General features: G+C 46.0%; 1 protein-coding gene across 2 annotated transcripts in view; it reads left to right on the top strand.

Annotated features, from left to right (window-relative positions):
• Positions 1 to 17,658, top strand: part of CACNA2D4 (calcium voltage-gated channel auxiliary subunit alpha2delta 4) — a 134,178-nt gene that overhangs the window by 21,019 nt on the left and 95,501 nt on the right. The window contains exons 11-28 of one of the 2 annotated variants that reach the window (XM_077267057.1): positions 256 to 369; positions 695 to 773; positions 922 to 1,055; positions 1,475 to 1,492; positions 2,505 to 2,582; positions 3,582 to 3,662; positions 3,805 to 3,879; positions 3,962 to 4,048; positions 5,538 to 5,609; positions 5,826 to 5,887; positions 6,033 to 6,100; positions 6,687 to 6,732; positions 6,814 to 6,911; positions 9,100 to 9,193; positions 9,340 to 9,432; positions 9,736 to 9,863; positions 10,251 to 10,325; positions 16,300 to 16,380. In XM_077267057.1, the coding sequence (XP_077123172.1) occupies positions 256 to 369; positions 695 to 773; positions 922 to 1,055; positions 1,475 to 1,492; positions 2,505 to 2,582; positions 3,582 to 3,662; positions 3,805 to 3,879; positions 3,962 to 4,048; positions 5,538 to 5,609; positions 5,826 to 5,887; positions 6,033 to 6,100; positions 6,687 to 6,732; positions 6,814 to 6,911; positions 9,100 to 9,193; positions 9,340 to 9,432; positions 9,736 to 9,863; positions 10,251 to 10,325; positions 16,300 to 16,380 (1,483 nt within the window). The remainder of the gene's footprint in view (positions 1 to 255; positions 370 to 694; positions 774 to 921; positions 1,056 to 1,474; positions 1,493 to 2,504; positions 2,583 to 3,581; positions 3,663 to 3,804; positions 3,880 to 3,961; positions 4,049 to 5,537; positions 5,610 to 5,825; positions 5,888 to 6,032; positions 6,101 to 6,686; positions 6,733 to 6,813; positions 6,912 to 9,099; positions 9,194 to 9,339; positions 9,433 to 9,735; positions 9,864 to 10,250; positions 10,326 to 16,299; positions 16,381 to 17,658) is intronic. The other variant, XM_077267058.1, reaches the window with a different exon arrangement.

The raw sequence follows: 17,658 nt of genomic DNA, 5'->3' as shown, positions 1-17,658 counted from the left end.
GGTCACCTATCCTATATGAGGTTGTAATTGGCAGTGAGGTGGGTTTCAGACCACAGAGCTGGGATAGGACCCATGACATTTTTGCCGAGGCGATTCCCTCTAAGTGTAGTTCTCTGCAGAGCAAGTGATCGAAAGTGCCAGTGTTCAGTTTCAATGCCAAAGGGTCCTCATTCTCTTCTTTCTCTAAATCATTTGGGGTCCAAGCGGAAAGCACTTTCTGTACCAAGCAGCACAAAAGTCCCTGTTTTCCTCTAGTTCCGAGAGGCTGGTCGAGGTGGTCTTTGTAACCAGGCGATCATGCTAATTACTGATGGCGCAGTAGAAGATTATGAACAAGTGTTTGAAAAATACAATTGGCCTGATAAAAAGGTAAAATTTATATTTTATTATCCACTTTTGTAATACATTTCCTATTTGTCTTGATAAACGCATATATATCATAGAGACTGTGAATATTTCCTGAGCGAATTCTCATAAATCTATAACATCATAGACTAAGCTTCATATAGAAATAAATGACATTCATATCAAAGTAAATAATTTACAAATACATAGTTCAGAAGGGGCAATTTAGATGCCCATTGCGGTACCCTTCTTTTCAGATTTCAGTTTATTCCTGCTGTATGATGCCATGATTAGACCTCATTTGACCCCAGTTGTCACTTTTAACATCATACATTCATTTTTTTCCTAGGTTCGATTGTTTACATATCTTATAGGACGAGAGGTGACATTTGCACAGAATGTGAAATGGATTGCATGTAGCAATAAAGGTATCAGACATGGATATTGTTTATGTATGTGATCTATATATGATTCAGGACAAATCTATAGCATATTATGTATGGGGCAGTGATGGAGTGTGTGGATTCAGAAAGCTTAATTTGTATCTGTCCACGCACGGTGATGCTTTTGTTGTAGGATACTACACACAGATCAGCACGCTCGCCGACGTCCAGGAGAATGTGATGGAATACCTGCATGTGCTGAGCCGGCCGATGGTCATCAACCACGACCACGATATCATCTGGACGGAGGCGTACATGGACAGTGCGGTAGGTTGATCACTCCATCATTGACATTCTCCTACAAGGAGAAACATCTTGTATCTGCGAAATATCGAATTAAAACAGACCTGTCCTGTATTACGGGGGTCAGAAGCGACTCTCCCCTTATATTCCAGTATCTCATCATTTCCCCCATTTGTGCCATTTCATGCATATAATTGGGGCACGAGATAAATGGACCCTCCCAAATCTGTTGTTGCTTTTGACAAATATACACTATAGACCATACTGTAAATTCCTTTAATCTGACGTATATATAGGGGTTCCAGATTGGCAGATGCCGGATTAGAAGAATTCATCTGACTTCTGTTTCCATATCTCATTTCTCACTGCCTTCTCATTCCGTTTTTTCCCCTCCATCTGGTTACACTCCTTTCATAACTCCCATCATCCGTCCTGTGTGACAGCTGCCGCAGTCAGAAGAGGTAACGGGTGCTGTTTTCGGTGTTGTGGGTGCCCTGTGTCCCCGTGGTGCTCGTGTGGTCTGTGTCTTGTGAACTTGTCACCTATTTACTCTCATCAATCATATTTATCATGGTGTCGTAAGAAGACCCTGAGCCACCATGATGCCCCCCAATCGGGTTGTCACTCCGCTTTTCCAGGCTCCTGAACGGTTAAGGTGCTGAGCTCCATCCTGATATAGAGGAGGGAGATTTGCTAATTAGGATCCTCGGTTTGGTCAGTGATCTTCTCTCTGCTTCCTCCTCTGTATCTGATGGTGGCAGATGGTGCTGCCCGCTGTATCCGGCAGGTGTCATGCCAGTGAGGGCAGTGACGAACGCCGTTAGGCCTTAATCGATGGACGTGTTTGATTATGTGGCAGCCGCGCACCAGAAGATCTGATAGTTGCTGGGAAATCTGCAAGCAGCTCCGCGTCTCTGCCCAGCAACCAGGCGGCAGATGCTTTTATTGGCAGCGTTGACTTTGGTACTTTGCTCCCAATAACCAGACACGAAACAAATCATTACTAATATCAATCAAAAGGAGAAAATCTGCGGCTGAACGTTCTTTCCTGCGGCGCCCCCTATAGTCACGACGGCTTTACCTCCCTCCAGCTGCCTCCTGGCATTGTGCACAAGCTGATATCCAGCTGGATACATTGTATCAGAGCCCTCACATAGAAGGAAGCAGGCAGCTTTATGGTGTTAATGAGAAGGTTTCCGTTCACTGACAGCAAGCAGAGGTCCTGGAGATGGTGAAGAAGCGAAGCCTAGATTATATTAGAGAGTTTCAAGAGTTTTACCAACTTTTTTTTTTTCAAGTTCATTGTTTACTGCGAATATTGACTGTCCGAGATGCTCATTAGTCAGGTAGCACGAAGGGGAACTATGCAACGACCCGACCCGGTGGCCTGAGGGCAAGGCAGTGTATGGCACTCGCCACGACCCGCAGAGTGCAAACATCTACCGAAATTACCACTTTTCTTTCTATCCGCAGCTCTTTGCGTCCCAGGCCCAGAGTCTCCTGCTAATGACCACAGTGGCCATGCCGGTGTTCAGCAAGAAGAATGAGACGGTAAGAGAGTGCGAGAGTGAGGGGATGAGATAACCAAGGAATGAGGGGATAAGACGGCCGGGAAAAGAGGGGATGAGACGGCCGGGGAAAGAGGGGACGAGACGGCCGGGGACAGAGGGGACGAGATGGCCCCGGGAAAGAGGGGACGAGACGGCCGGGGAAAGAGGGGACGAGACGGCTGGGGAAAGAGGGGATGAAACGGCCGGGGAAAGAGGGGACAAGATGGCTGTGGAAAGAGGGGACAAGGCGATCAAGGCATAGGGCGATGAGATGGCTGGAGAAAGTGGGGAAGTGACTGCCAGTAAAAGAGAGTATGAGAAGACTGCGGAAAAAAAGAGAATGAGACAGCCGGGAAAAGACTGTATGAGATGGCCGAGGAAAGAGGAGATGAGACGGTCGAGGGAAGAGGCGATAAGATGGCTGGGGAAAGTGGAGATGAGATGGTTGGATAAAGAGGGTGTGAGACTTTCATGTCAAGAAGTGATGAGCTGCTCGGAGTAGAGTGGGTCGCCTTTGGGTAGAGCGGCTCGCCATTGGGTTACAGCGGGTCGGGAGTAGAGCTGGTCACCCTCGGGGTACAGCGGGTCAGGAGTAGAGCAGGTCACCCTCGGGGTACAGCGGGTCGGGAGTAGAGCAGGTCACCCTCGGGGTACAGCGGGTCGGGAGTAGAGCGGGTCACCCTCGGGTTACAGCAGGTCGGGGGTAGAACGGGTCACCCTCAGGGTAGACCGGGTCGGGAGTAGACCGGGTCACCCTCGGGGTAGAGCGGGTCGGGAGTAGAGCCGCCCACTTGCTCACCCAGGATGACCCCCAGCCTCAGGCTATCACCCCTGAATGATCTAGATGCTCCACATGCCCCAGTGAGGCGTGCACGCGGGGCTTACACAGAGGCCTCTGGATATTTGAGGCTGCTCTGGTTGTGACTAGGGCCCTGTCCCTGTGGCCGCTGTGGATATTGGTGGATGTAGTAATTATCTCCTGGTCGTCTCTTTTCTGCAGAGAGCGGAGGGGATTCTGTTGGGAGTGGTAGGATCTGATGTTCCCCTGCGGGAGCTGTTGAAGCTGGCCCCGAGATACAAGGTGCGAAACTGCCATATCTATCCATAACTGGCAGCATTACACGTGCCTGCAGCGCCCCCCGATGGTGACACTGTGTAATTACCCCTCACAAGTGCAGGACACAGTAGAAATGTCCGTGACGTTCCCCGTCTTGTCTCCGCAGCTCGGGGTGCATGGCTACGCCTTCCTGAACACCAATAACGGCTACATACTCTCACACCCCGACCTGCGCCCCCTGGTGAGTCCCGGGGTAACAGCACGCCTTGTACTCTAGTCACATCCAGAGCAGCAGTCACAGGTTTTTTGTTATTTTTTTATAGTACAAAGAAGGAAAGAAACTGAAACCAAAGCCGAATTACAACAGCGTCGATCTCTCAGAAGTGGAGTGGGAGGATCGAGACGAGATCGTGAGTCCAAAATCCACAGAGTCCTTAGTTTATAGGCTTTTGTGTTCAATTAATTAAATGTATGGATATAAAACAACATCTTTTCTGGTGAAACCACACGCTTAGCTCTGCTGTACTGGGAAAGTGCATGCTCTGCTGTACTGGGAAAGTGAATCAATAAGGTACAATGGTGTGCACTCAGTCAATTTGGAAATTGAGGTGCAGGTGTCATGGACTGAAGAGTCCCCGTACAAGTAATATCTAGAAGACACCGCACACTCTTAATAGATATTTATGCAAATTGTGCAAAATTTAAATTTTGCACAATTTGCATAAATATCTATTAAGAGTGTGCGGTGTCTTCTAGATATTACTTGTACTGGGAAAGTGCACGCTCAGCTCTGTTGTACGGGGAAAGTACACGCTCAGCTCTGCTGTACTTGGAAAGTGCACACTCAGCTCTGCTGTACTGGAAAAGTGCATACTCAGCTCTGCTGGTCTGGGAAAGTGCACGCTCAGCTCTGCTGTACTGGGAAAGTGCAAGATCAACTATGCTGTGCTGGGAAAGTGCATGCTCAGCTCTGCTGTACTGGGAAAGTGCACGCTCAGCTCTGCTGTAATGGGAAAGTGCAAGATCAACTATGCTGTATTGGGAAAATGCACACTCAGCTCTGCTGTACTGGGAAAGTGCACACTCAGCTCTGCTGTACCGGGAAAGTGCACACTCAGCTCTGCTGTACTGGGAAAATGCAAGACCAACTATGCTGTACTGGGAAACTGCATGCTCACCTCTGCTGTACTGGAAACGTACACAATCAACACTGCTGTACGGGGAAAGTACACACTCAGATTTGCTGTACTGGAAAAGTGCACGCTCAGCTCTGCTGTACTGGAAAAGTGTACGCTCAGCTCTGCTGTACTGGAAAAGTGCATGCTCAGCTCTGCTGTACTGGAAAAGTGCACTCTCAGCTCTGCTGTACTGGAAAAGTGCACGCTCAGCTCCGCTGTACTGGAAAAGTACACAATCAACTCTGCTGTACGGGGAAAGTACACGCTCAGCTCTGCTGTACTGGGAAAGTGCACTCTCAGCTCTGCTGTACTGGAAAAGTGCACGCTCAGCTCTGCTGTACTGGAAAAGTGCACGCTTAGCTCTGCTGTACTGGAAAAGTGCACGCTCAGCTCTGCTGTACTGGAAAAGTGCACGCTCAGCTCTGCTGTACTGGAAAAGTGCACGCTCAGCTCTGCTGTACTGGAAAAGTACACAATCAACTCTGCTGTACGGGGAAAGTACACACTCTGCTGTACCGGGAAAGTGCATGCTCAGCTCTGCTGTAATGGAAAAGTACACGATCAACTCTGCTGTATGGGGAAAGTGCACGCTCAGCTCTACTGCGCTGGAGAAATGCACACTGAGGTCTACTGCGCTGCGAAAATGCGCGCTCAGCACTGCTGCACTGGGAAAGTGCGCGCTTAGCTACGTTTTGGCCTCACATTTTCTTTTTGGACACAGCTCCGGACTGCGATGATCAACGGAGAGACGGGAACACTAAGCATGGACGTAAAAGTCACCGTTGACAAAGGGGTAAGTGCGCAGACACCTCCAATCAGGGAATAAATAGTTAAGAAATGAGTTATGCATGGAGTAGTGGTCCGTCTCCACTTTCCATATCTGCTTGTGGGTCCTAGAGTCTGCCACCTTCTTCATGCGATCTGCCTGATCAGCGCTCAGCCTGATCCCGGTAATGTGAGCACAGTCATACAGAAGCTTTCTCACCAGGCCGACCTTGTTCTTTTACAGAAGCGAGTCCTGTTCCTGACCAGTGACTATTTCTACACGGACATCAGTGAAACCCCGTTCAGGTGAAGAGATGGGGGAGGGGAGCTCAAATTAGCTCCTAAAACAGTAAAAACAATTAAAATATATAAAAATAATGCCTTTGTCAACTTTTACGGGTCATGAACGGGTCAAGATGTATTTTACAGGATTTTTTTAAATCCCTTTTAGCCTGGGCGTGGTACTGACCCGCGGACATGGAGAGTACATTCTGATAGGAAATACTTCTATGGAAGAAGGTGAGGACCCATCAATCATCCTATTATTCGGTATTTACAGGGTCAGCTTCTCCTTATAGACAATTCCTTGTTAACCGACAACATGTTTTTATGAAGAAAAGATGGCAGAAACGTTCTTTTCCCATTTCTGCCTTCACAGTCATTGATTGGTCCCTGCGATCATGTGATTTTCAACTGAACGATCACATGACCCCATACCGCTAGGTCTGACCAGGCCGCCGACGCATTGACCCTAACTAGGCCATGTCATATGTCAAAAGAACCGGCACGGAATGGTGGAAAAAAATATAGCACTTTTATTTCTGTGGATTTACTTTATTTTCCTATTTTGTCATAAAAAAAGACACAAAAATCACTTGAATAGAAAAGAAAATATAGAAAATTACAGTGGATATTAAGGGGGTATCAAGGTGAGGCTGAAGTGGCCTGACTGTGTCACTGCCCTAATGTCACCCGCTCCAGCAGGGGGCGCCATTCTGATACTCCGGGACTGAATATACTGTTGTGCTGTGGTAGATGTAGCTGGACCGTCCTTACGGGGCAGTAAAAAATCGGGCTGTTTTATGCTCATATTGGTATTTTCCAGGGCTCCACGACCTGCTGCATCCGGACCTCACTGTGGCCAATGAATGGTGAGAGATTGGAGCCGGCGCTGCATGTAGGGGCACCGCACCCACCGCACCGGTAACACGCGACTGTGCTCTCACCCCCAGGATATACTGCATCACCGACATAGACCCCGACCACCGCAAGCTCAACCAGCTGGAGGCCGTCACCCGCTTCCTGATAGGAGAGGAGCCCGACCTGGAGTGTGAGTGCAGCTCTGGAGTATAATACAGGATGTAACTCAGGATCAGTAATGTAATGTATGTACACAGTGACTGCACCAGCAGAATAGTGAGTGCAGCTCTGGAGTATAATACAGGATGTAACTCAGGATCAGTAATGTAATGCATGTACACAGTGACTGCACCAGCAGAATAGTGAGTGCAGCTCTGGAGTATAATACAGGATGTAACTCAGGATCAGTAATGTAATGTATGTACACAGTGACTGCACCAGCAGAATAGTGAGTGCAGCTCTGGGGTATAATACAAGATGTAACTCAGGATCAGTAATGTAATGTATGTACACAGTGACTGCACCAGCAGAATAGTGAGTGCAGCTCTGGGGTATAATACAGGATGTAACTCAGGATCAGTAATGTAATGTGTGTACACAGTGACTGCACCAGCAGAATAGTGAGTGCAGCTCTGGGGTATAATACAGGATGTAACTAAGGATCAGTAATGTAATGTATGTACACAGTGACTGCATCAGCAGAATAGTGAGTGCAGCTCTGGGGTATAATACAGGAGGTAACTCAGGATCAGTAATGTAATGTATGTACACAGTGACTGCACCAGCAGAATAGTGAGTGCAGCTCTGGGGTATAATACAGGATGTAACTCAGGATCAGTAATGTAATGTATGTACACAGTGACTGCACCAGCAGAATAGTGAGTGCAGCTCTGGGGTATAATACAGGATGTAACTCAGGATCAGTAATGTAATGTGTGTACACAGTGACTGCACCAGCAGAATAGTGAGTGCAGCTCAGGGGTATAATACAGGATGTAACTCAGGATCAGTAATGTATGTACACAGTGACTGCACCAGCAGAATAGTGAGTGCAGCTCTGGAGTATAATACAGGATGTAACTCAGGATCAGTAATGTAATGTATGTACACAGTGACTGCACCAGCAGAATAGTGAGTGCAGCTCAGGGGTATAATACAGGATGTAACTCAGGATCAGTAATGTATGTACACAGTGACTGCACCAGCAGAATAGTGAGTGCAGCTCTGGGGTATAATACAGGATGTAACTCAGGATCAGTAATGTAATGTATGTACACAGTGACTGCACCAGCAGAATAGTGAGTGCAGCTCTGGGGTATAATACAGGATGTAACTCAGGATCAGTAATGTAATGTATGTACACAGTGACTGCACCAGCAGAATAGTGAGTGCAGCTCTGGGGTATAATACAGGATGTAACTCAGGATCAGTAATGTAATGTATGTACACAGTGACTGCACCAGCAGAATAGTGAGTGCAGCTCTGGGGTATAATACAGGATGTAACTCAGGATCAGTAATGTAATGTGTGTACACAGTGACTGCACCAGCAGAATAGTGAGTGCAGCTCAGGGGTATAATACAGGATGTAACTCAGGATCAGTAATGTATGTACACAGTGACTGCACCAGCAGAATAGTGAGTGCAGCTCTGGAGTATAATACAGGATGTAACTCAGGATCAGTAATGTAATGTATGTACACAGTGACTGCACCAGCAGAATAGTGAGTGCAGCTCAGGGGTATAATACAGGATGTAACTCAGGATCAGTAATGTATGTACACAGTGACTGCACCAGCAGAATAGTGAGTGCAGCTCTGGGGTATAATACAGGATGTAACTCAGGATCAGTAATGTAATGTATGTACACAGTGACTGCACCAGCAGAATAGTGAGTGCAGCTCTGGGGTATAATACAGGATGTAACTCAGGATCAGTAATGTAATGTATGTACTCAGTGACTGCACCAGCAGAATAGTGAGTGCAGCTCTGGAGTATAATACAGGATGTAACTCGGGATCAGTAATGTAATGTATGTACACAGTGACTGCACCAGCAGAATAGTGAGCGCAGCTCTGGAGTATAACACAGGATGTAACTCAGGGTCAGTAATGTAATGTATGTACACAGTGACTGCACCAGCAGAATAGTGAGTGCAGCTCTGGGGTGTAATACAGGATATAACTCAGGATCAGTAATGTAATGTATGTACAGTGACTGCACCAGCAGAATAGTGAGTGCAGCTCTGGAGTATAATACAGGATGTAACTCAGGATCAGTAATGTAATGTATGTACACAGTGACTGCACTGGCAGAATAGTGAGTGCAGCTCTGGAGGATCTGTTCAGTATAAATATTGTAAAGTTTCTTCATTTTCAGGCGATGAGGAGCTGGTGAAGGAAGTCCTGTTTGATGCGGTGGTGACTGCTCCTATGGAAGCTTACTGGACTCAGCTTGCCCTCAATATGTCCAGGTCAGTAGAAGAATGTGTCAGAGACTCTGTGACTCCATTCGTTCCTTACACCCTTGATTAAACCTCGGCGCCTTCCTCTGCGTGTTGCTGCCGCGCTGGGCTGGGGCTGATCTTCTGTCCGCCACATGTGTTCTCTTCTCTTTTAGAGAGTATGACGGGATAGAGATCGCCTTCCTGGGAACCCGCGCTGGACTGATCCGGAAAAACCTATTTGTGGGCCCCGAGCAGATGTCAAACAAGTGAGTTACACTACAAGGGCCCAACTTCATGAAGGGGTGGAGAGCGCCACCTGGTGGATCTCTGTCATTTCATTGACAACATCGCCATCTAGTGTTGATTAGTGGAAACTGCTGGGGACAAAATTTCCCAAATTTCCCCCTGTTGATAAATCAAAATTGTAGATTTTTAGAGACTGAATTAAATATATATTTTTATGTGTGTGTATATAATATATTTATTTATTTTAATTAAAATAACGCAGCACTTTGCGCCTCTGCTGATTGCTGTCTCCCTCACACATGAGGTTTCCATTTGTCCTTTAGGAAGTTCTTGCGTTATGACGAGAAGGAGAGTATTTTCACTATGGACCATTTCCCGCTGTGGTACAGAAGAGCCGCAGAACACCCCCCAGGCAGCTTTGTGTATCACGTGCCTAAAGAGGACAGCCCAGGTACGGTGTGGTAGATGAGTGGTGGACAGCGGCTGCCGCTGGCAGGCGGATACAGATTAGCGCTGTGTCATAAACCCTCATATTATTTCTCCTATGCTCCTCATTTATTTATTAAGAGTGTGGATTTTAGGTGATTGTAGTTCCTCCTGACTACCTCCAGGTGGCAGCATGAAGACGTCAAACTCTCATGGTAAAGCCTGCGCCATCTGTAGGCAGTAACTTGTACTGCACCCCTCATTTTCTTCAATATTGGGTGAAAAATTGCAGCCATTTTTCTCCACAATGTATTATTTTTTGTCTCTCTGGCCGCTCTGCTATTTCCATAGTGGGGTATATTTCAGTTCTGTTTTTATTTTGTGTCACCTCCCTCAAATTCCCTTCTTACAGATCATAATCCTAGGGACAACGACATCGCAGATCCCGCCATCCAGCCGCGCGGATGGGAAGAGCGGACCCCAGAGGGTACCTGAATATCACTTACGAGGCCCATTCAAAGGCCTTTACCCATTCAGACCCCAGCACTGCCATTTTCATACCCCCCCCCTTCATTATGCCATACGTCTCACTCATAGGCGGCATCATCCCCGCTGCCCGCTCTGAAACCATCATCATGGCTGCTACCTGGCAGATTTCATGCAATTCGCCCTCCGAGGGGGTCTGTCCCCCTGACCCTAATTAATATTGATTTTTTTTGTTTCCCCTTTTCCAAACATGGACCTAGAATTAAATCACCCGAGGCCCTTAGTGACGAGATATCTTATCAAAACTGGATTGGGGGGCGCAAACACACCCGTTAAATAGCCCCCTGATAAAGTGAATGAAAAAAGACCCTCTGCACCCCCAACATCACTAATAAAAAAAAAATCTGTTTATTATTGACTGACGCGTTTCCAGCTGTAGCTTGAGACATACTCCGATCGTCTTAGGCCTTGCTTCAAAGTTATATTAAAAATATATATATATATATATATATATTTTTGGAGGGGGGAGTGCGGCCTGACCGCGGACTCCTCCGCCCCCTGATTGGTCCCCGGGTGCGGTCTGTGCAGTTTTCCGTTCTGCGCGGTCTTTGCGGTATGTGATCGCGGAGATTCCTTCTTCCTTCCCTGTTATCTGTCATTCTCCCTTTTTTACATGGCGGCAATTAGGGGCCGTCACGCTTCTCAAAGGAGCGTAAATCGGCTTTCAGGTGCGACTCGACATCCTGCCATGTTCCCCGGTTTATTTCCTTTTTTATGTATTTTGTGCCGTTAATTAGTCATGAGATTGAGGAACCCGTGGAAGACGTCTGCCTTTATCATTGGAGGTTTCTGTATTTTAGAATTTTTTTTTTTTTTATTGACGTGGAAACTGCCAAAAGGCTGCTGTTGACGGATCTGGTAAAATTGATTATGGTTTACGGAAATTGCCAACATGCTGCTGTTGACGGATCTGAAAACTAGTGTTCTGTTGTTCTTATGAATTATTGGCCCATAAAAACACTGGGGGGTCCGGCTTCTGAGACCCTAAACATTCTGAGTACGGAGGTCCTAATAAATCCTGAATATGGGGGTCCTGTGTGATTGGGGTTGTACTGAAGACGTGCGGCAGACAATGGAGGAGAGGTCGCACATGCTCATTACTGCTCTATTCACACAGGGGCCTTTAGGACCCTCATTCTTGTGATCGGTGGGGGTCCCAATGATGATACACTAATTACTAGCTATTACTTGGCTTAAGAGCTAGATAATGAGCGTAAAGAGATCAGTCACCAGCAGTCGGCCAGCTTGTTGACAGTTTCCAGGTAGCAACAAATAAAAAAAAAAAAAGGGGGGGGTGACAACCAACATGGCCGCCAGGATCGTTCCAATCTGTGGATCATGTGACCTGAGATAAAGTGTCGGCAACCGCCAGCTTCACCCCTGTTATAATACACAAGCCGCGCCGATGTGAGGACGGGGGCTGCATCGCTGTTATACGCCGCCATTATCAAAGCCTGTGTATTATAAGGGAGGCTGTATCCTCACCTGTAGATTATAACGGGTATTACAGACTACTGAGAATTGGAGATTGGATTCTGTAATATTCATGTAATTGACAGCGGGGATAAGTTGTCCCATTCTTCACTCCATCAGCGGTCCTGACCTCTGCTGAACCCCTCCATGCCGGGTGAGGGACGTAACATAGGGGGAGTAGGAACAGTAAGTGCACCTGTGTGTGTGTACATATATATATATATATATATATATATATATATATATATATATACTGGTGCACGTGTATATAATACAGCCTGAGAGTCCTGCTTCCCCTGCCCACTTATACAGCCTGAGAGTCCTTATTCCCCTGTCCACTTATACAGCCTGTGAGTCCTGCTTCCCCTGCCCATTTATACAGCCTGAGAGTCCTTATTCCCCTGTCCACTTATACAGCCTGTGAGTCCTGCTTCCCCTGCCCACTTATACAGCCTGTGAGTCCTGCTTCCTCTGCCCACTTATACAGCCTGAGAGTCCTTATTCCCCTGTCCACTTATACAGCCTGTGAGTCCTGCTTCCCCTGCCCACTTATACAGCCTGAGAGTCCTTATTCCCCTGTCCACTTATACAGCCTGAGAGTCCTTATTCCCCTGTCCACTTATACAGTCTGTGAGTCCTGCTTTGCTTCCCCTGCCCACTTATACAGCCTGAGAGTCCTGCTTCCTCTGCCCACTTATACAGCCTGTGAGTCCTGCTTCCCCTGCCCACTTATACAGCCTGTGAGTCCTGCTTCCCCTGCCCACTTATACAGCCTGTGAGTCCTTATTCCCCTGCCCACTTATACAGCCTGAGAGTCCTTATTCCTCTGTCCACTTATACAGCCTGTGAGTCCTTATTCCCCTGCCCACTTATACAGCCTGAGAGTCCTTATTCCTCTGTCCACTTATACAGCCTGTGAGTCCTGCTTCCTCTGCCCACTTATACAGCCTGAGAGTCCTTATTCCCCTGTCCACTTACGGGTCATTCCATGTCAAGTGAACCAATGATTTTTACCACTATATTTTTAATTCTTTTGAGATTTTGTTATTTGGTAATAGTGTGTCAGAGAATGCAAAATGTGAAGAAAAAAAATTCTAGATATTTTTTTTTTATTTTTTATTGATTTTCAAAGTTCGGAAAAAGTGCGAATTTCGGTGTTGCCTGCCTTTACATTTCTCCCCATAACTCAGGCTAGAAAAGAGATAGAGAAACAAAATAAACACCATTCTACTCAGAACTGTACAGGCTTTCACCAGATATGTCACAAGAGTATCTTTAATAATATTTTACCTATGCGAACGCAAGCGCAAAACTTTAAAACGCATTTCCGAAAAAAAACGTTTAATTTAAAAATTTCAAAAACTGCAAATGTGCCTGTTATGCTCCTATTCACATCTGTACCAAAAAACAAGCTGGGATCGTGATGGGATCATATTTTAAAAAATAAAACTATTACAGTGTCAGTTCAAAAATCTTGATTTCAGGTCTGTTCAGTCTGTGGTGTAGAAGTGTGGGGTCCATATTTGCCAAATAATCCATGATTGCTAGATATTACTGTATTATTTTATTATGTTAGAGCTTAGAAGCAGGAGAGGACAGAGGAGAAGCTTTGTTAGGGCTGAGGATGACCAGGGGTAGACGGTGACTGCAGAGCAGATGACAAGCCGGCAGCTCCAGAGGCCATATTCACACCAAATCTTATCACCCAGGAAACTCCTCAAATGGAGGGAGAAAAATATTCTTACCATCCAGTTCATGGATTGTACAAACCAGGACTACGGGGAGGAGGAGAGTTTGTTATAACATCGGTTACAGGAAGCAGAACCCATCACAGGGACTCAGCAATACCACACTGTCATCACATGTAGTAGAAATAGACAGTGACGTCCATGACGTGGTAGAAGGCGGCACAAGATCGGCCATGGATGACACAACTGGCTATGTGACCTGTGAATATGATTAGCGCTGACGGCTACTGGACTCTCCAAACATTGTGAAAATGAAGACGTAGAAGTGACTCTTCTGCACCTTCTGGTCCAGCGCCGTCCTTTGTGTATCCAAGAAAACCAGACATTGTAAAAGTGAACAAAAATCAGATATAACTCAGGTGGAGCAGAGCACCATGACAGCCGCACATACTCTGACACAGAAGGAAATGGCCATTGCTAGTGAGCGCTTATGGACAAGATGACATTTCATCCTCTAGAAGGGACACATTGATGATAGAAGGCCAGTGTAAAAACCTACTATTGTTTGATTAGTTCATATTTTATAGTACGAGGATTTAACTACTGGACTATTCTTCTTAAACACTTCAGAGATGACATGTTTAGTGATATAGTAGAAAAAAAATTGTTCCATGTATAAATAGGTGGTAGAAATATTGGTTCTTTGAATCTTGTTTTTAACATATAATCAGGATGAGACTGTATTTAGAAAATCACACTTGAGGATGTGATCACCTTTTATCTTTTGGCTTGTTCAATGAATTCAGGTTGAAAATGCTGAGCAAGTTGTTATGATGATTAAGATGCATTTATTCTGGCACTTTGGTATTTGTTTTTTGTGTTTCTTTATTGTTACATATAAATGTTGAATGCAATAAGTTGTCATTTGAAAAGAAAAAGGGAAGAAACTCACACAAACATAAAATCAGATGATTCAAGGCTTAAAAAAAAATACAAATTTGATAGGTCCCAAGTTGAATCCCTGTACAAATATAAACAAGGACACAAGTAACACACATGCATGTTTTCACAATTTTAAAACATACGTTTTTTTCAGAATGGCGCATCAAAATGTTTAATTTGATTTCACCAAAACAAAATATAAAGAAACATAGTCTTGTGACATATCAAATGAAAGCCGCTACCGTTCTGAGAAAAATGATGCCTCTCCCACCTCTATATCTTAATTCTAGCCCGAGATATGATACAAAATGTAAAGCCATACCAGGCCAAAATCTGCGCTTTTTTAAAACTTTAAAAATCTGTAAAAAATTAATTGATGAATAAAAAAAATGTAAACTTTTAATTTGTAATTAACTAAAGTTGTACTTCATAAAAACAAAAAATAAAAAAAATCTAAAGACGTCAGGTAAAAAAAATATTCATATTTGGATCACTTGATATGGAATAACCCTTACACAGCCTGTGAGTCCTGCTTCCCCTGCCCACTTATACAGCCTGTGAGTCCTGATTCCCCTGCCCACTTATACAGCCTGTGAGTCCTGCTTCCTCTGCCCACTTATACAGCCTGAGAGTCCTTATTCCCCTGTCCACTTATACAGCCTGTGAGTCCTGCTTCCCCTGCCCACTTATACAGCCTAAGAGTCCTTATTCCCCTGTCCACTTATACAGCCTGTGAGTCCTGCTTCCCCTGCCCACTTATACAGCCTGTGAGTCCTGCTTCCCCTGCCAATTTATACCGCACTGTCACTTCTTGACTTTGAGCCTTTGTCGTTCCGTCACCCAGCTTTCCTGCAGCCCTGAGCGGTTGCTGCTCTCCGCCTATGATACACCCGTCTCTGCAGATCTTGGATGATTGCCCAGCAGGGTTTCCTCTGCTCCGTGTCCAGATGCTGTGGGTGAGCTGCCATCCGGGCCTGGCACATGGATGTGCTGTGATAGCTTGTTGCTGGCTGCAGGCTGTACCGCCGAGCCTCGGCCTGTCAGCTCCTATCAGAGATGTGTCTGCGGCGTGTGCGCCACGTGTGTCATGTCAGCAGCCGACATGGCTTCCTCCATGAGTGTAGGAGGAAAGCACGACTACCAGGCTTTCTCCATGAGCGTAAGAGGAAAGCAGGACTCACAGGCTTTCTCCACGAGTGCAGGAGGAAAGCAGGACTCACAGGCTTTCTCTACAAGTGTAGGATGAAAGCAGAACTCACAGGCTTTCTCTACAAGTGTAGGAGGAAAGCAGTACTCACAGGCTTTCTCCACGAGTGTAGGAGGAAAGCAGAACTCACAGGCTTTCTCCACGAGTGTAGGATGAAAGCAGGACTCACAGGCTTTCTCCACGAGTGTAGGAGGAAAGTAGGACTCACAGGCTTTCTCTACAAGTGTAGGATGAAAGCAGTACTCACAGGCTTTCTCCACGAGTGTAGGAGGAAAGCAGGACTCACAGGCTTTCTCTACAAGTGTAGGATGAAAGCAGGACTCACAGGCTTTCTCCACGAGTGTAGGAGGAAAGTAGGACTCACAGGCTTTCTCTATTATTTCTGGCAGAATTTCTGCAGCTTTTTATATGATCCTTGATCAAATTAAATACGACAAATTGAATTGAAGGCTTCAGTGATATCGTAATATAATCAATCGTATAAAACCTGAAAATGGTCCTGAATCGCGTCACATCTTCTCATCAACCACACAGAAGCAGATCAGATCCTTCACCTTTCACTCCGTCTCCTGACGTGGTAATATCAGTATTTTCTGTCATTGCAGATGGAGGTCGCCGGCCAGAAGTGGTGACGGTCAGCACCGCGGTATCGGTCACTGTGCACAATAAAACCGCCATCGCTGCAGGTAGGACGGTTCCTCTGACGCTTACATGCAATGGCGGGTTACTGTTATAGTCTCCAAAAAGTTCCTACAATCTCCCATTTTTAATATATAATTGTAAATGTGAATTATTCCAAGACGGTAAGAAATGTAAAAGGTCTATTCTGGTAACTTAGCATTTCTGCAATATTCATCGTTCTCAGGATAGGTTGTTTGTAAAATGTCAAAAATACAATTATTTATGACTCATCTCCCGTCTGTGATAGAAAAGTGATCAGAAAAAGATAAAATCGTCGGAAGATAATAATGCATAGTATATCTGTAATTGGATAGAGAAGGGTCAGAATCGAAGCAATCAAAGTCTCCGATAAGTTCTGCACCAGATTTATATCTGACCCTGAGATGCATGAAAATGTCTGTCTGCAGCCACCACTAGGGGGAGCTCCCTGTATACAGAGATACACGATAAGATCCTGTCTGCAGCCACCACTAGGGGGAGCTCCCTGTACACAGAGATACATGATAAGATCCTCTCTGCAGCCACCACTAGGGGGAGCTCCCTGTATACAGAGATACATGATAAGATCCTGTCTGCAGTCACCACTAGGGGGAGCTCCCTGTATACAGAGATACATGATAAGATCCTGTCTGCAGTCACCACTAGGGGGAGCTCCCTGTATACAGAGATACATGATAAGATCCTGTCTGCAGCCACCACTAGGGGGAGCTCCCTGTATACAGAGATACATGATAAGAGCCTGTCTGCAGTCACCACTAGGGGGAGCTCCCTGTATACAGAGATACATGATAAGATCCTGTGTGCAGCCACCACTAGGGGGAGCTCCCTGTATACAGAGATACATGGTAAGATCCTGTCTGCAGCCACCACTAGGGGGAGCTCCCTGTATACAGAGATACATGATAAGATCCTGTCTGCAGCCACCACTAGGGGGAGCTCCCTGTATACAGAGATACATGATAAGATCCTGTCTGCAGTCACCACTAGGGGGAGCTCCCTGTATACAGAGATACATGATAAGATCCTGTCTGCAGTCACCACTAGGGGGAGCTCCCTGTATACAGAGATACATGATAAGATCCTGTCTGCAGCCACCACTAGGGGGAGCTCCCTGTATACACAGATACATGATAAGATCCTGTCTGCAGCCACCACTAGGGGGAGCTCCCTGTATACAGAGATACATGATAAGAGCCTGTCTGCAGTCACCACTAGGGGGAGCTCCCTGTATACAGAGATACATGATAAGATCCTGTCTGCAGCCACCACTAGGGGGAGCTCCC

The sequence above is a fragment of the Ranitomeya variabilis genome, chromosome 5, assembly GCF_051348905.1.
Source record: "Ranitomeya variabilis isolate aRanVar5 chromosome 5, aRanVar5.hap1, whole genome shotgun sequence".
In the NCBI taxonomy this organism is placed as follows: domain Eukaryota; kingdom Metazoa; phylum Chordata; class Amphibia; order Anura; family Dendrobatidae; genus Ranitomeya; species Ranitomeya variabilis.
This window is presented reverse-complemented; position numbering and strand designations above follow the sequence as displayed.